General features: G+C 63.4%; 2 protein-coding genes across 4 annotated transcripts in view; one reads left to right on the top strand and one right to left on the bottom strand.

Moving 5' to 3' along the window:
* The window catches only part of SLC5A10 (solute carrier family 5 member 10), a 40314-nt gene extending 31655 nt beyond the window's left edge, over positions 1-8659 (top strand). The window contains exons 10-15 of the mRNA XM_086473267.1: positions 4204-4311; positions 4750-4900; positions 7256-7424; positions 7868-8083; positions 8248-8329; positions 8493-8659. Of these exons, the coding sequence (XP_086329393.1) occupies positions 4204-4311; positions 4750-4900; positions 7256-7424; positions 7868-8083; positions 8248-8329; positions 8493-8659 (893 nt within the window). The remainder of the gene's footprint in view (positions 1-4203; positions 4312-4749; positions 4901-7255; positions 7425-7867; positions 8084-8247; positions 8330-8492) is intronic.
* Positions 8660-9654: 995 nt separating this feature from the next.
* On the bottom strand, positions 9655-15145 carry GRAP (GRB2 related adaptor protein). 3 transcript variants are annotated; one of them, XM_086473054.1, is made up of 5 exons: positions 15068-15145; positions 13731-13828; positions 12351-12473; positions 10678-10851; positions 9655-9835 (listed from the first exon to the last, which is right to left on the bottom strand). In XM_086473054.1, the coding sequence occupies exons 1-5, from the start codon at positions 15143-15145 to the stop codon at positions 9655-9657; spliced, it is 654 nt and encodes a 217-aa protein (XP_086329180.1). The 3 variants fall into 3 exon arrangements, with proteins under 3 accessions (XP_086329180.1, XP_086329179.1, XP_086329181.1); XM_086473053.1 differs by having other exon boundaries at positions 9655-9840; positions 10683-10851; XM_086473055.1 differs by lacking the exon at positions 12351-12473 and having other exon boundaries at positions 9655-9840; positions 10683-10851.
* Positions 15146-17711: the final 2566 nt, after the last annotated feature.

Raw genomic sequence — 17711 nt, 5'->3', positions numbered from 1 at the left:
AGGAAAACCTGGAGCTTCCCACGGGCTGGGGCTGCGAGACGGGGCAGAGGCGGCCCCGGGAACGTCCTCTACCTCCGCGTCCACACTCTTCTCATCCTCCGCTCCTTCAAAACAACGATAATACCGGATAAAATAAAGAGTGGAAAATAAAACAAACAGAAAACCGGCTTAATAAAGGGCAGAGAAAAGCAGGATTTCTCGCCCCAAATGCCGTCCGGGGTTATCGTTCCAGGAGAACTGGGTCAGCCGGTGGGTTTTGCAGCGGCGAACGTCTCCGTCAGCCTCTTGTGCATCGCCCTGGCTGGCAGGTCGATTATTTCGGGCTCCTGCCAGCGTGCAGTGCCGGGCCGGACAGGTAACAGCAAGAAGTGAAAAGAGGAAAAGCAAAAAAAAGAATGATTCATCACTCCGCCCTGCCCCACCTGCAGTCACATGCTGCCTTCGCACATTCCCGGCCCTGCTCGCACGTTAACTCTTTCGGCTGATGCCGTCCTCACACCTCCGCCCTGGCCCCAGAGCCCCCCGGGACCGTGCGGGTGCCGGGAGGTCGGTGGGCGGCTGGGGAAGGGGTTGGGTGTTTGTTTTCAAACACCAGAAGTGGCTCTCCCGTGAAATCTCCCTCTTTCCTGGTGGTAAGTCAATATTTTCCAGGAAAGCAGCTCTGCCTCCCTCGTGGTTAACCCCTCCTGTGCCGAGAGGAGGACCCCCGTGCTAATGCAGAGCCAAGGTGGGTCCCGGGTGGCAGCAGCGGGTCGGAGCTGCTGTAATGGTTCAAAGCTGCACCACAGCGTGTTTAGGCTGGATGTTAAGCAGCATTTCTTTACGGAGAGCGTGGTTAAAACCCTGGAACCGGCTTCCCAGAGAGGTGGTCGATGCCCCAAGCCTGTCAGGGTTTAAGAGGCATTTGGACAACGCCATTAATAATATGCTTTAACTTTTGTCCAGCCCTGAATGGGTCAGGTGGTCGGACTAGATGGTCACCGTAGGTCCTTTCAAACTCTATTCTATTCTATTCTATTCTATTCTATTCTATTCTATTCTATTCTATTCTATTCTATTCTATTCTATTCTATTCTATTCTATTCTATTCCCCTCCTCTGCTTTAGCATGAGGTTTGCAATGTGGACACCATCACAGCACTAGACCTTGCTATGGCAGATTGCGTTAATAGCTGGGAGATGGGCAAAATCCCACCCTGGATTCATCAGTTGGTGCTCACAAGCCAGAAACGTGGAGCTTTTTGCTGGGAAACTCAGATAAAGGGGAATTTCAAGAATCAGGGTCAGATTCTTGCACCGATGCAAAAAAAGGAAAGTGCCAGGGGCTGAGTCTCGCTCCCTTGTGTCGGTGCAGCTCATCTGGATTTGCGGCCGTGTAAATGAGAGCCCTGCTTGAGTCAGGCTCCCGAGGCGAAGCCACCCGTCTGCCCGGGTGCTCGGCCATCAAAGTGCTCCTCTCTGCACACACCGTGGCCGTGCAGCGTCCCAGCTGCCCTGTCCCCGGCCGGGGCTCACGGTGCGGCGAAGCGCCGAGCCCAGGGAGGATTTGGAAGGAAAGATGAGTCAGAAACGTGCAGAAAGGGGAGAAGCTCCAGCGAGGCTTTGTCAGAGCTGGGCTGTGCCAGGCTGAGCTGGCACCCGTTCAGCTTTAGGTTCCAGTAATGGGCTGCTGGGGGGAACTGGTGGCTTTTCTCCCCTTGCATTGGAGCAAAAGGGTTCACGTGAGTGCACAGTAAAGGCTGGCAAAATCAACTCCCCTGGACGTCCTCCGGAGCAAAATCATGTGCTGGATTGTGCCCAGCCCTGGTTTGTTGTGTGCAGGGCTGGGGGACACAGGGATGTGGGGATGCAGCGGCTGTGTGTTGCGATCAGAACACGGGGAGGAGCGAAGCATTCGGCTCCCACCAAATATCAGCTCAGGAGGTGTTTCAGATGGAGCTGATGACTTTATGGAATGGCTGCGCCGACTCTGTGGGGATTTCCCAGTGGTGGGACATCACCTCCACGCGGTGGCCGGGGCAGCGATGGGTGCAGCGGAGACTCAGGGTGCTGGAGGTAAACCTGGGTATTTTAGGTGAAATCCCAGCCCTGCTGAGCCAGCGGTGGTGGCCCCTTCACTGAGGGAGCCACACGTGGGACAGCAAATGTGACAGAGCCGAGCACCCAGCCAGCACCCACGGGGGAGCTGTGGGACCTCGTCCCCAGTCGTTGTCCTCCCTTGGGTGGTTTGGCACCGGTAGGTTGGGAGATGCCCCAGATCGGGGCCGGTGCATCGAGCGTGGGTGTGCGTGGCGTGGCTGGAGCGTGCTGCGGTTGTACCCACCTCAGCCACTGCCAGCTGTCCTGGCTCTGGTTTTATTGTGCAAGCAGGTTTATGGTCTCTTTGGCGGGGGGTGTGTGCGCTCATGATTTATTACACGGCAGCGTAGAGGCGGCACCCCGTCCGTCGTGCGACGTGCTGGCTCCTAGGGCCACGCTGGCAGAGGGGGCCCGGGACTGCAGAGCCCCACGCCTGCAGCATCGCCTGACCCCTACGTGGGGCGAAGGCGCCCGGGTCCCCCATCCCCATCCCGGGCGCCTTCGCCCCACGCAGCGAATTCGGCGCCCGAATTGCGGGGAAAGAGCTGGCGTGTCCGTTTTTGCAGGGACAGGTCGCTGCGGCCGTGGACGAGCAGGTCGGTCCCCGCTGTCGCCGGTGTCCCCGCTCGGCCGCCCCGGGCTGACCCAGCTCGACGGGCAGCACCCGGCGCAGACACGGCCCTGCTCCTGCAGCTGGCACCGGGGCCGGCTCCTCCTGGCTGCAGATGGAAGCATTAATTACAGGCTCCTAATTAATTTCCCATCTCTAGCAGAGGGCCTAATGACAAAGCAAGGCAGCGGGGTACGACGCTGGGCTCTGCTCCTGGCTCAGGGGCTCCGGCCACCCCGCCGGGCTTGGTTCCCGTTTCCCACACGCTCCCGGGTCCCACCGAGGGGTTCGGTGGCAAAGCTGAGCCCTGGGGTGGGTGTTTCGGCCGGGCTGTAACACCCAGACGCTGCTTTTCCCTCTGGAGCATCTTCCACCCGCCGGCCAGCAGCCATTTGCATGGAGCCGTGCACAACGTGGTGTTTTAGAGTGGGGGAAACTGAGGCACAGAGCAGTGACGGCAGCTTTAGTCACAGCTGCTGGAGGACAGAGTCACCGGAGCCCCAGCACTGACTCTATCCCTGGGGAAAGGCGGCCCAGGCTGGGCTTTTTTTTTTTCCTTAATACCGTCCTTGGGATGTGCTGAGCGTTGCCTGTGGTCTGCTGCCTGCCCCCGCTGTTGCGCACCCCTCGTTGCACCCCATCGCACCCCACACTCCTTTCCTGAAAGCCCCGAGGTGTGACCGGCTTGTGTTCGCCTTCCCCAGCCGCTGCTGCCAGGGGGGGGAGCGAGGGCTGCACCCCGCTTTGGCGGGGGTCACCACGCAGGAGGACCAGGACGGTGCTCCCAGTTGTGTACGGGGATCACCCGTGCTCCTCAGTGGGAGGATGCAGACCGGAGAGCCAGGCGGCCCACCCGTACTTGTGCCCACCATTAATTTCCATCCATTTCAATATTTTATGAGCGTAACAATAAGGGAAAATAAAAAAAAATAAAAATAAAAGGGTTCAGCGCTCGTTGAAACACAGAAGTAATCGGGTGTTGACGGTCCTGGCGAGCTGCCACCCGCGTCCCAGTAAGCTGCTGGGTGCTGCCCATGCGCAGGTAATTGCCGCAACGGTGCGTGAACCCGCCTGGCGCCCTGCGTGGGGACGGGCAGCACCGCCGGCCGTAGTCCCGGGTCCCGGCGGGGTCCATCCTGGCTCGGGAGGTTCCCCCCCCTGGTGTGGGTGTCGCTGGCTTTGACGTAGGGAGGGCTTGGTGGGGGTAGACCCGAGCGGAGCTGGGCTGGGTGTGGGGCAGCGGGAGGTGAGGGTGATGGTGCTGGGCCAGATCCTGCCTGTGTTGAGGCTGGTGGGGGTGGGGAACGAGGGTGGGGGGACGCAGAGGTGGATCCCCATGCGGGATGTGCCCCCCTGCTTCTCCTCCCGGTCCCCTGCCATGGTCTGGGCATCGTGGCCATAGCGAAGGGCCAAGGTCCGCCCCAGTGGAAGGGGGTGCCAGGGGGAGGGAGGGGGCGCTGGGCTGGCCCCCGCCTTGCGAGGGGTCCTGACACGTCACCTACCTCTGTCCCCCAGACACCGTGGCCTGCGTGGACCCCGAGGAGTGCGCCCGCGTGTGCGGGGCCACCGTGGGCTGCTCCAACATCGCCTACCCCAAGCTGGTGGTGGAGCTGATGCCCAGCGGTAGGTGGGTGGGAGTGGGGGTGTCTCCATCTCCACGGGGCTTTGCTGCACCCCAGGGCTGCCTGTGCAGCCCATCGCGGCTCGGATGGTTGGGGGGGAGGGGACACCCCGTGGATGGTCTGGGTGGTTTTGTGCATGGGATGGCCCATGGAGCCCCTCCAAGGGTGACTCCGGAACCAAGGTCAGGGGATGTGGGTGGCACCGGGACAGCGCAGGGTCCCAGCATCCCAGGGTGCAGCTGGGTGTCCCCAGATCCCATCCTTGCCCCAGGGGAGATCCCAGTGTGTGGCTGTAGAGGGGGAGGCATCATCCCTGGGCGAAGCATTGGGGCTGTCCCACCCCATCCCACCCCATGCCACCCCACCCCACCCCATCCCACCCCATCCCATCCCATCCCCCCTGCTTCAGCCGCTCCCTGACAGTCCCTCTCTTCCCCAGGGCTGCGAGGCCTGATGATCGCGGTGATGATGGCCGCGCTCATGTCATCCCTGACCTCCGTATTCAACAGCAGCAGCACCCTCTTCACCATGGACATCTGGAGGAAGCTGAGGCCAGGGGCTGGCGAGCGAGAGCTGCTCTTGGTGGGCAGGTAGGGACCAGGTGTTTCGGGGAGACTGTGGGTTTTGGGGAGACTGGCAGGGCTGGTCTGGCCCTCTTTGATCTGCCGTTGGTGCCTGGAAGCCTGCAAAGTGCCTGCGCTCAGCCTGGCTTATGAAAGGAAAACAAGCCCTTGGATTATTTTATGTATGAAAGCGCTGGAAAGGCAGACGGGGGCGTTTCGGGGCGTTTGGAGGGGCTGGGCTGTGCCCGGTGCGAAGCTTCTCCCTCGCTGCCTCCAGCCCTTTTCCCCGGGGGAGCCGGCGGGTGCTCCCCACCGAGGCCACGAGCAAAGCGCAAGGTGACGGGGGGGGGGACACCCCCCTTCGCCAGGCGGCAAAGGGCAGCGCTGCCCGCACATGCCCCGGCTGCTCCCGGCGGGATGGCGAGTGCCGGCGGGGAGCCCGGGAACCCGCCCGCGGTGCCACGCTCGGGGCAGCCGAGTCACCGCTGGGGAATGCCCCGGCGCGGTGCCGGGGTGCCGGGGTGCATGGGGAGTGTCCTCGACTGTGGGACAGACAATAACAAGGAGGGAATCTGGGTCAGGGCTTTGGCTGGGCTGCCCTGGGGCTGCGGGGAGGGTTGGCTGGTCCGGCGGCTCCAGGAGCAGCCATTCCTTGACATCTTCCATCTCTGGAGGGTGGGAAGGAGATGGGCAGCCATCCTGAGGAGCCGTGGTCCTGCTCGGCTCCCCCATGGGAACAGGGGTGCTTGTCTTGGGGTCTGCCTCGCTCCTCTCTGACACTGTGCCGGTGACAAGGGGTGTAATAACGCCGGAGAGCTTTCCCGGGGATGGTTAATGAGTGTTTGCGAAAGGCTTTGCCCGCCCGGGGCGGGAGTCACCGCTGCAGTCAATCCCGGGCGATTCGGGAGTGCGTCGGGCGATTTGTGCAAGCAGGGCGCTGCAAATCATATGGCCCCACGGGGATATGGCAAACCATAAATGTTTTGGAGAAGGGGAAAAAAAAAAAAAAAAAAAAAAAAGCTGTTTAAGCTGCAAGTTTGAGGTTTTTCCTCCCTGCCAGCATGGGGACTGGCAGTTTGGGGTTATTCCTGAGTAGCTGTCCAGGGGGTCCCAACCACCCCCTTGGACCCACCAGGGTGGGGATGCCCCGGGAAGCTCAGCACAGAGAGGGAAAGGATTTGCTTGTGGGACCAGGGAGAGAGCTCCCAGTTCCCAGACCTGGGGGTTTGAGCTCCCGCTGCGGTTGGAAATCCCTGCTGGGGTTTGATGCGGGTTCCTGCCAAGGCGACGGCACGGTGGCGAGAGCACCCGCTCCTTCCCAAATCCCCCCCCAGGCACCCAAGGCAGGCTCTGCCAGGCTCTGCCCTCCATCCCCACCCGGATCCCCACCTCGGGCTGCAGGCGGAGCGGGGCACAGCCCCCCGGCACAGCCAGCTCAGCACCACGCTCAGACACTCCTGCATTTTGCCCACGACCTTTGAGCATCCTCTGTGCCTTAAAGACGTACCGAACACAGGGGTTTTCTCCTACCCCTTGGGTCAGGGCGTGCATTTTACACCCAGGCTGCTTCCTCTTTCCGAAGCACCAGGTAGGCAGTGGGGGGCTCTGTCTAGAGATGCTTTCGTTGCCTTTTTTTTTTTTTTTTTCCTTCTCTTTTTTTTCCTACTTCTGCTTTTCGAGATGAGCAGATGGAGATGTAGGTAATTCTGTGAAGCTGTAAACAAGCCGGGCTGAGCTATAAATACGGCGGCTTTCAGGACGTGGCCTGCCCAGCCTGCCTGCTCAGATCGGGCCCAAAAAGCTGGGATTTGGCCAACGCCTCTTGCTTTGAAGGAGGGTGATGCCGCGGGGTGCGGTTGGGCTACGGGCCACGGTGAGGATGGGGTGGTGCTGGGGGACAAACACACCACTCCGTCCCAGCCTGACTGGGGGCAGCTGAGCACGGGGCAGCTCAGCCCACGTCGTCCTCAGCTCTCAGCCGGGTGCTTTGCCTGGATGCCGGGGTGCTGAGAGCATCCCCTAAATCTGGCCAGTGCACCCAGCCTCCGCGGCCGGGGGCTTTTCATGGCAAAAGTGCCCATTCCCTGGTGTTTCCCTGGTGGGGGGGTCCAACTTAGCAGCCCCTGAGGCTGAGCAGGAGCCTGGGGAGTGCTTATCCGCCCAGGATGGAGCCCTCGCTGGCACAATTAGCATCCTCCACGGCCCTGGGATGTCACCCGGCGGCGAGCATCCTCCTGCTGACCCACCAGCTCTTCTGCGCCGGCGCTGGGACCCAACCCCTGACCCCAGGGACTCCCACCACCACCACGGCGATGCGGCGGGTGCGAGGAGGTGCAGGTGGGATGGAAACATCACGCTGCACCGCGTCGCTGCCGCTCGCAGGGTGGTCACGGTGGTGCTGGTGGCCCTCAGCGTGGTCTGGATCCCCATCCTGCAGAGCTCCAGCGGTGGCCAGCTCTACGTCTACATCCAGGCGGTCACCAGCTACCTGGCTCCTCCTGTCACCGCTGTTTTCGTTCTGGCTGTCTTCTGGCCACGAGCTAACGAGCAGGTACACCCTGGGGTGGCCGTGGCGGTGGCTTGGGGACATGGGGTGGTGCTGACACCACCTGCCCTGCTTCCAGGGACCCAGTGGGGCTCGGGGGGTTAGCGGGGAGGAAGCGGGGAGGCGCTGCTGGAGGGGCTGCGGAGAGGAACCGAGCCTGGCTGGTGTTTCCCCAAGGAGCTGGTGGGCGGCTGGTGTGAAGAGGAGGAGGAGGCAGGTGCCACCACGCATGGCCACCCAGCGTGGCACGGCCGATGGGGCTGGCAGGGGACATCCCTTGCAGAGGGGGTGCAGATTTGCGCTGGGGCTCATCTGTCCCAACACACAGGGGCTGCTTGACCCTCTCCCAGGGCTGGCTGGAGAGTGTGGCTCCCCAGGGTGGGTTGGTCCCCACCGCGGGATGACTGTCCTCCCCTCCAGCCACCCCACCAGGGACCTTAACTTTGCAGGGAGCTTTCTGGGGCCTGATGGCGGGGCTGGCGCTGGGGCTGGCCAGGATGGGGCTGGAGCTGGCCCACCCCACGCCCCGCTGTGGGGTCCCCGACCAGCGGCCGTGGCTGCTCGCTGACATCCACTACCTGCACTTCGCCGTGCTGCTGTGCGCCGCCACGGGGGCCGTCATGGTGGGGGGCAGCCTGCTGACCCCACTGCCGCCTCCAGCCCGGGTAAGAAGGGCACCCAGGACCCCTCACCTTGGTCCACCCACCCGACACCCTCGGCTGGAGGTGTCGGTGTCACCCAGGTGCACCCCAAGCTCGGCTGGGGAGGGTCCCCATGGAGGGGTCTAGCCTGGGGGGGGTTTCTCACCAAATCTCACCCCGGTTTCCAGCTAAAGGGTCTCACCTGGTGGACCCTCCCGCAGCAGCCGCCCCAGCCCTTCGTGGATGGCACATCCCAAGGACCCCCCAACGGTGAGTGTCCTTGGGGGTTCTTCAGCACCCCTCACTTCCCACCTGTAACGGGCAGCAGGATGGATTCCCTGTGCCTCAGTTTCCTCAGGGCTGTGCCACCCACCTGGAGGCAGCTGGTCCCCACGGCTCGCTGTCCCCCACACTCACCATCTTTCCGTGCCAGGTTCTTGCTCAGCTGCCCTGGGCAGCCAGCAGCCACCAGAGGCCGAGGGACCCCCAGCTGTGGCCTTCAAGGACTCCACGGAGCCCCCCTTCTGGGCCCGCGTCTGCAGCATCAACGCCGTTGTCCTGATGTGCGTCAATATTTTCTGCTACGCTTATTTTGCCTAGAGGCCTGCCAGCCCCTGCTGGGGGGGGGAAAGGTGCTGGGAATGGGGGAGAAACGGGGATTTGGTTGATAGTTTTTATTTGTCACATTTGGGATGTGGGATGTTTAAATCCACGGGTGCAATGAGCTGAGCGTTCTCAGCACCGTGGACCCTGAGTGCATTCCTAGGGGGCTGTGGGAGGCATTTATGGGGGCAGCGAGTCCCTGGAAAGGGTCTGGGGAGAGGTATCGGCGTGAGTGAATGAGGGCTGTGGGGGAAGGAAAACCACAGTGAACTAGCAGGCGTGCGAGGGCCACCATAGCGGAGGTGGAAAAGGAGCAGCCACACTCGAGAGTGTCACCCAAACACATTTTACTAGCTCTAAATAAAAAAATAATATAAAAAAAAGAAGCGCCACAATTTGCAGCGATGAACAGCACCCGCAGGACTGAATCTCCTCGGAGCAGCCTTCCCCGGCACCCCGAGCCCCGGCACCCCGAGCCCCAGCACCCCTCCATGGAGTTACTGAGTCCAGCCGCATCCTGGCCACCTGCAGCCCTCCTTGGAGCTGGGGCTTCACTTACAGGGTCTGGAGAGGAGCGAAGGTTTGGGGGACACCTGCTCTTCCCCTTCATGGCTGTCACCCCACCAAGGTGTGGTTCTGGACAAGTTTTTGTGGCCCTGGTTCGATGCTCTGGGCTCCCTCCCCGGGGAGCACCGCTGCCAGCTGGGGTGGTGGCGGTGGAGGTCTCTTGGGTTGAGGGAGCAGGGAGAGTCGTGGATGATGTTTTGGGGTACCGGAGCCAGGCAGCCCCTGTATGGGGATCACCACCAGCACAGCCTCTACTTCCAGCACAGCCCACGCAGCACTGGGACCTCATGCATCAGCAGCCCGGTGTGGGGACGGGCACCATCCGTGGGGACGAAGGGACGTGCAGCCGGCGTGCAGGCACAAAGCAGCTCCGGTGAGCGGGGGGCAGCGGGGGGCTGTGGTCCCCCCCGCTCGCCTGCGGCACCTCACTTGTGGATGGGGTGGACGTAGTTGCGGGGGAAGAGGCCGACGCGCCCGTAGATCTTCCCCTGCCACCAGTTGGGGTCCGGGCAGTCCAGGACCTCGATGATGTCCCCGCGGAGGAAGGGCAGCTGGGAGCCGTCATGGGCGGAGAAATCGAACTGGGCTTGTACGAATTTGGGTCTCCTCACCTGGAGGAAAGTCGAGGGCAGGGGTTGGTGGGTGGGGGAAGAGGTGTCCCCATCCGCCAGCCCCTCTGCACTGCCTGAGTCCCCAGCGTGACGGGGATGCTGTCCCACTGCGTGGTAAGGATGAGCCTGGTTGGGGGGGGGTGGGGGTCAGAGCACAGAGGGTACTGGGGTACCTGCGGTGCCCGCTTTGAGGATGAGACATGGGAGCCGGGGAAATCATGGCATGGGAAGAGCTGGAGTGCTGGGGACAGCCCTGGGTGCAGGGGAGAGCCTGGGGTGCAGCAGAGCACCCTGGGGTGCAGAGACTGAGGTGCAGGGGAGCACCCCAGGGCACAGGGCTCCCTGTTCCTCCTGCTTGGAACAGCCGAGATGGGTGCCCAAGGGACCCACACCCCTTGGAGGCAGTTGTCACCCTTCTCCTTCCCGGGTCCCTCTGGGTGCCGGAGCCACCCCCCAGCCCAGGTCCCAGGGCCCAGTTTCACCACTGCCCCAGGGCTCGGCTTTGCTGGAGCTCACCCGAAGGCGGCTGCGCCCCATCCCGAGCTCGTCGGGCTCTGCCACCCGCCGTGGGCATCACCCCTGGCCCAAGGGACAGCGGTGTGGGCCTGGGGCGAGCTGCCCTGCCCTGCCCTGCCCCGCCGAGCTGCGCCGGTGGCTTTTCTCCACCCTGTTGCCTTCCCCGCAGCGCTGCCCGTCTCGGGCTGCTGCACCCTCTCCTGCTCAGCGCCGCCTCAAGCTGAGCCTGAGCGCAGGGCCAGGTGCCACCCAGGCACCCGGCATGTCCCTGTCCCCCTCTGCAGGGACGCTCTGTGCATCCCCCTGGCTCTGTCCCCTGACGGTACCTCCTGGGTCTGGTCCTCGTCCCGGAGGAAGATCTGCTGCTTTTTGGCGATGGTGGTCGTCCTGTAGAAATCCACCAGCTCGTTGAGGGAGTTGAATTTTTCCTCCCAAAGGAAGTATTTGCCGTTCCTCTGCCTGAGCACCTTGAAGTGCTGGACGTGCTGCCCGTAGCTGTGGAAGGAGGATGGACGTTACCCCGGCCTCGGGACGCTGGCAGCACCCAGATCCTCTTCCAGCATCGTGGGCAAAGCCCAGGCACTGCTGGCTGGGCTGGATCTCCGGAGGGGCTGCGTGGCGTGCGGCTGCACCCACGGGTCCCACTACACCCATCCTGCCACGGCCAGGGGTGACGATGGCACTGGGGTCACTGCTGGCCCTGCTGGCGAGGCAGTGGATGAGGGTCCCCTGCATCCCAGTGACACAGACCTGCAGCTGAGACCCATCCCACATGCAGCCGAAGCGCAGTGCCTGGCCCCAGCTCTCGGCACAGGAGGATGCCCGTGGGCTCGGGGCTGGCAGAGCACTGGCCGTGGCTTTGCCCAGGGAAGAACTAGGGGCCACGTCGGAGGCCACAGGGTCAAAACACTCAGGCAGAGCAGGTAAGAGAGCGGGGCAGCCGTGGGCTTGGGCGCTGATGCTGCTTGGGCTTTTCCTAAAAGCTCTGGGAGGGCTCATTGGGAAGGGTCTGGGGGCAGCTTGTGGTCCCTGCAGCCTGCCAGAGCCCTTCAGCTGCATCCTCCTCTCCTTCCTCATCCTCCTGCTTCACCACCAAGGGGAAAAGAGCAGCGAGAGCTGCAGGTCTCAGCTCAGCACATACCAGGAGGAGTTTGCAAAGGCTTCCAAACCCTCTGTGCCCCCAGGGACCCCCCAAGCTGCAGGAGAACAGGGCAGGCTGGGATTTCCCTCGCCCTCCCCGTGTGTACCTGGGGGTAGCAAGTTGGGGTGCCCATACTGCGGGGCTGGCATGGGGACGCACTGGTGCCAGAGCCCCCGGCAGGGGCAGGGACCTGGCCACACTGGTGACGCAGCACACGGCTCCCTTTCATTATGGGCAAGAACTTCCTTAAACACTTAATTAGAGATTAGCAGCGTGAGAAAGTGCCTGGCTGGCCTGGGGCTGGCTCCTGCTACCCCGGCCCTGGGCAGGGAAGGGGCAGCGATGGGGTGAGAGGCCCGGGGGGCAGGCTCTGCCCGTGGGCACGCTGCCTTCATACAGCCCTGGCTGCCGATGCCGAAATCATCGGCCCCCGTGGCGTCGGGATGCTGCGTCCCTTCGTCCCTGGGGATGCTCTGGGCAACTTGTTCCTCCAGGCCACGTGCCCCCGGGCTGCGCTTGTTACCCACATGGCTGTATTTAGGGGCACCCCAACCAGGTACCCTGGGCGAGGCAGGGATGCAGCCCAGGGGTGCAGGCAGGGAGCAGGAAGCGGTGGGGACAGAGGTGGAGGAAGAAGAGGAAGGCCCTGTGCGAAGCTGTTCCACGATGGCTACAGCTCCGCAGCCCCTGGCCCCTCCGAGGGGTCCTGGTCAGGGCGCTCACCCCTTCCCCAGCGCCGTGGCGGGGAGCACTCACGAGGGTGTCCCGCTGCTCTCGGTCCCCAAAGTGGGGGCTGCGGGGGGGACCCCTGCCCATCCTGCCGCACGTCCACCCGCACCCCACGGCCGCTTACTTGACGGAGATGGAGAACTCCCCCGGGGTGCTCTCGCTGTCGCGGATCAGGAAGGCTCCCAGGTGCTTGCGCTTGAGGAGCCGCTCCTCTGCCAGGTGCCGGGAGATCCTGCCCGCGTACCACCTGCGAGGGGCACCGGGCTCAGCCGCACGGGCACCCCACGGTACCCCAGTGCCTGCATCCCCACCCCAAAGGACGCAGGCACCAAGAGCCGTGGTGCCGGCAGCAGTGGGGTCCCCATGGGGCTCCCCACAGGTTTGGGACCCCCCCCACTGCGGTTTCTCCTTTCCTTCCCCCCCCCCCTCCCCCCCCGGTTTATCACCGCGCTTTTGCAGGGAGGGGAGCGCAGGGTGCTGTGGGTGCAGACGTGTCCCCGTGTGCTGCCTCATCCCTGCAGGGTTAGCGCAGCACCGCCGGCAGCCGCCACCGCATCCTGTCACCCGGCTCGCCACATCATGCGCCTCGTTCCCCCACTTTGCTGCCTGTCCAACCCCCCCCGCCCCGCTTCCCCCCACCCCGTGTCCCAGGGTCCCCCCGTGGTGCCCCGCCAGGTGCTAAGGTGGAGGCGGGGGGGGAGTTTCAGAGCAGAAAACCCTTCGTGCCAGGATGAAACCCTTCCTGCCTGCGTTGCATGAGGTGGAGGAGCAGAGTCCCTGTCACCCATCCCTGCCAAGGCTGTGGCCAGGTATTTGGGAGCTCCAGGCCACGGAGACCCTCTGCTACCTGTTAAAATTGCCCCACGAAGGATCAGCCACGGAGCATCTCCCAGCGCCAGCCCTCCAGGTGCTGCGTGGAAGAGGCTGCGTCTCGCCAGTCCCGGCTTGTTACCCGAAGCCGGAGAGGCAACGGGATCTGCCCCGGGCTGCCCCCAGCCCACGCGTTCCTGCTCCCCAGCCGCAACCCCGAGCAGGTTTTGCTGTGGCATTTAAATGTGATTTACCAGGGGATAATGATACATAAAACACAGGTTAAAACAGGGATGGATTATGCTGGGCTTTAATAACACAGTAATAGGATTCTGTCTAATGCAGTCATAATCCCATAACGCTTTGTTGTTCCCCAATTATCATTTGTTTAACGGGCAGCCGGGTGCGAGGGTTGACTTTCTGTACGTCGGGGGTACACGGGCATGCTGCTGCCTCCCATCTCCTCTGGCTGTGGGGGCAATGGCAGAATGACCCGGCAGGCAGAACCCATCGCTCTGTGACTCAGTTTCCCCACGTGTGGGACTACTCTGGCTTGTGGGAGACCTTTGGGCACGGGGATGAGCCGTTGGGATCATGGCCTGGGTGGTGGGAGAGGATGTCCTGGTGCTGGTGGGTGCTACCAGAGAGGGGCTTCGAGCCCCCCCGCTTCCCTGCGTGGTGGGATGGTACTTACGGGTGTGGCTTGACCTTGATGTAGTTTTTGGGGACGAAGCCCTCGCAGCCGTGCAGCTCAGCCTTGTACCAGTTCTGGTCATCTTCCATGTTGAGGATCTAAGGTGGGAAAGGAGCAGGGAGGCATCAGCCTGGCTACCATCCCACTGGGAGAGGGGCCGAGTGGGACACCCCCCCCCGCCACTGCTGCCCCAGTCCCCACATCCCCCACCGAAACCTGGGCAAAAGGGGGCTCTGACAAAGGTGACATGGTTCGGGGGTGTTCGGGGGCACCTGTACAGAGCCACCCGCTCCCCCCAGCCCTCCTCAGCTCATGGCTGGTCTGCCTCACCACGGATGCCAACAGCTAGGCGGGGGGTGCCCAGCATTGCCCCAAACCCCCAGGCAGGGAAGAGGCTAAAATCTGTCCCTGGAGGAGCCGGGGGTGGCAGCAGGACCTCAGTGTGTCCCCCCCCAGGGGGGTGGCAGCTGGGTGCTCCGTGGGAGGAAGCACCCCGGTGCGAGCAAGGGACGCTGACACCCGTTTCCGCGCGACACCATTTTCCAGCCTCCCACGCAGGGGCCCAGGGGCCGGCACAGCTGTGCAAACAGGATCCGAAACCCCGGGGCACGGCGCCAGGGACGCGGGGAAAACACGCCGGGGAGGCAGGGACGGGCCCAGCGGGTTTGGGGCCCTTCGTTACAGCCGGGTTATGCCCTCACCCTCCCCGGGGCTGGCTGCACCCATGGGTGGGCTCCAAGGTACCAGGGGTCCGGGAGGAGCTGCTGGATTTGTAGCATCAGCCCAGTGGAGAGGGTGAGTGGCTGGGCAGCGGTGCCAGGGGGTGGGTGCTCTCACCCCACATCGCTGCAGTCCCCTGGGGATGTTTTGAGGCCCCCCCCCCGAAGCTTTTTGGGATTCCCAGGCGGCATCCATCCCAACGCCAGCGCCTGGGTGGGGATTTGGGGACACGCTGCCCACTGCCGGGTCCCTGTGGGCCCCGATGCCTCCACGGGGCAGGGAAACCACGTTCCAGCCCCTGTGGGTTGCCGCAGAGCATGGCTGGTGGCACCGATGGCCAGGGAGCCCATGTGCCTCCTGCCAGCTGGGACCTCTCTGAAGATGTGGCCGGTGGTACCCACCACTGCTGGGAATGCTGCTCCGCACCCCGAAAACATCAAGGATGGCACTTTATACCCCACAAAACCTCAAAGAGGCAACAAAACCAGGCACAACGGGAGCGTCAGTGTCGCCCCACGCTGTGTGACCACTCTGTCCCCGAAAGCAGCAGCATCCAAGGCTGGTGACCCCCCCCCTTGCCATGGCTAGTGACCCCCCCCCTGCCCCGCTCCCCATACCTTCAGGGTGTCCCCTTTCTGAAAGGGCAGCTCGTCCTTCTCCGTCGCCTGGAAGCTGTACAGAGCCACCGACTCCATGGCGCTGGCTGTCACCGGGCAGTGGCGAGGGGTCCCCGGGGCCGGGGGGGGGGGTGTCACCGGTGCCAGGGGCGCGGGGGCTGCCTGGGGCTCACCGCCCCGCGGCGTGGGGCTGTGGGGGTACGGGGCGAGCGTGTGGCGCGGCGGTGCCGGCGGGCAGGAAGCCGCGCTGATGTCAGCGCGCTGCTGGGGCGAAACGGTGAGCACCACGCGGGACGCTGCCGGAGGGCACAGCTGCCCAGATGTGGTGGGAGGTATGGTATGGGGCGGGGGGGGGGAGCGGTAAGCCATTGCCAGCCCACCTGGATGCCAGGGGTCCCGTCTGCGAAAGGATTTGGCATCGCCTCTACGGTGGGCTGTACGTGTACACCACTACGGGCAGCGGTGTTTGGTGGCCGAGGGGGGTTTTGGAAGGAAACAGGATGGCAACTGGTTGGACACACAACACCTTGTTTCTTTGGGAATCAGACCAAAACCCACATGCCAGGTCCCAGCTCTGAACAGCGAGGTTTCAGCACAAGCTGTTATTGGCTTTCTGGGTTGTGGCCCTTCGGGGGGTTGATTTTTTTCCAGGGCTAAAGAAAAAAAAATAAAAATCCCTTTTAGACTAAAACAGCTTCCTGCGACTCTCGTGGGCAGCAGGCATTGAGTCGGCAGGGCTCGCCCGCAGGGCAGGGTTCCCCACGGGAAGGTCTCCGGTGCTGTGCAGCCTTCCCGTCGTGTGTGTGGGCCGGGGCGTGAAGCGCGCAGAAAAGCTGCTGGACGCTGGTTTTGCTTTGCTGAAAGGAATTAAACTGGGGACAGCTGCGGCTCGATCCCTGCCCATGGACTTGGGCATTTTCCAGCGGGGAGCAAGACGCCGCTGCCATCTGCCCGGGGAGGATGAGCCGTGGTGCTTGCAGGGCCTCTGCGGGGACACCAGCTCGGCGATTTGCCTCCTCCAAACCTTAACCCTGCTTCCCAAGTGCATCTGCAAAGCAAACGCCATGTAACACCCCACCGAGGCCATTTTCAGAGTTTCGGTGCCCTTAGGATGCAGAGAGGGACGTGCAGGGTGTCCCTGGGTGTCCCTGCACTGGTGCCCAACGGTTATCCCCAGCACAGCTCTGGGACCTGCTGGTCCCAGGGGAAGCGGAGATGCTGGGAAGGCCGGGGAGGGCAGCGGGGCCGTGGGAAGAGGCTCGGTATGTGCACGCCTGTCACGAGGAGGACAGGACTCAGCGAATCTCTGTGGCCTGGCGAGACCCAGGGGACGGGACTGCAGCGGGAAGCCGGTTATCTCGGGGCGAGCTTCCTCTGCCGCTCGGCAGCCCTGGAGAGCAGCGGAGCTGGATGCTCCCTGGAGAAACCAGCCCCAGCAGAGCTGCTGCTCTAACCCCGCTGCCGGCCAAGGGCTTGATCCTGCCCCTGCATCCCCCAGCACCAAACTGGGTGATGCTGAGCCCCTGTGCAGGGGGTCTGCTTGCGAAGGGCATACAAGAAGGCAGTGGTGAGGGGGTGAGCGGGGTGCGGAGGTGTCCGAGCACTGGGAGGGGGGGGGTCGTCGTGGGAGAAATCTGCAGCCCAGGGGGGGCAGGTTAGTGTGGGGTGACGACCTGCCATGTCTCGGGTGAGTACCGTGAGCAGTTTTGGTGCCCAGTTTCCTTGGGCTCTCAGCTGGGAGGCTTGGGGAGGCACCTTGGGGTGTCCAGCTCAGAGCCACGCACGGTGCCACGCTGCCCTGAGTGCCCAGGGGCACAGGACAGTGGGGGCACAGAGGGGTCCCCAGGCCTTGGCACAGTGGCCGGATTCAGGACCAGAGCAGGATTGGGTCCTGCCAGCAGATGGCAGCAGCATCCAGGGGGACACTGGGGACTGGGGACACTGGGGACAGTGCCACATGCCTCTCCACTCATGCTCTCACGAAGCCGGCAGCCCCTTTAGCATCCCAGGGGTCCGGCCACCTCCCACACCACATCCCACTCCTCGTCCCCCCTTCCCTTGCCTGGGTTCTTCTTGCTGCCCGGCCACGGTCCCTGCCCAGGGGCCAGGTCCCTTCTGCTCACCCATGGGTCGCTCATGGCCCGTTCGTGGTTCGCTGTCCCTGGCTGAGCAGACATGATCACTGTGGGGGTGACAGCAGCACCCACACCCGAGCAGCGAGCTGGGCTGGACACCAGAGCAGTCTGCAGCCCCTTTCCTGGGTTGGGAGCCAAACACTCCTGCATCCAGCTGGTTTCTGGGTGCCCCATCCCAACTCACTGCCACGGAGCGGGAGGGGAGCAGGGTCCAGGGTGATGGTTGGTACCTGTGCAGCATCATGCTGCCTCCAGGGAACCCCTCGAAGGGGCCAGTACTGCAAAACTGGAGATACTTGTCACCTCCTGGCCTCCAGCTGCTTCATTCCCTGGGAAAACCCTCCTGCCTGCTCAGGAGCAGCCCCAAATCTGCCCCATCCCACACTCACCAGAGCCCTCAGAAGGAGCCTGGGATGCCCGTGACACCCGGCTGCCAGCCATGAGGCTGTGCTGCAGAGCCCCGCAAGGCTCAGCCTGGGAGCCAACGGCTGACTAACCGCGGGCCTGAG

The sequence above is a fragment of the Leptosomus discolor genome, chromosome 14 (genome assembly GCF_034619465.1).
Source record: "Leptosomus discolor isolate bLepDis1 chromosome 14, bLepDis1.hap2, whole genome shotgun sequence".
Classification (NCBI taxonomy): Eukaryota; Metazoa; Chordata; class Aves; order Leptosomiformes; family Leptosomidae; genus Leptosomus; species Leptosomus discolor.
This window is presented reverse-complemented; position numbering and strand designations above follow the sequence as displayed.

Coding starts and splice junctions, on each gene's coding strand:
- GRAP (XM_086473054.1), bottom strand. CDS start 15,145: ATGGAGTCGGTGGCTCTGTACAGCTTCCAGGCGACGGAGAAGGACGAG. Junction 12,474..13,730: donor ATCAAGGTCAAGCCACACCC/GTAAGTACCATC, acceptor TGCCCCTCGCAG/GTGGTACGCGGGCAGGATCT. Junction 10,852..12,350: donor GAGTTCTCCATCTCCGTCAA/GTAAGCGGCCGT, acceptor CTCCTTCCACAG/CTACGGGCAGCACGTCCAGC.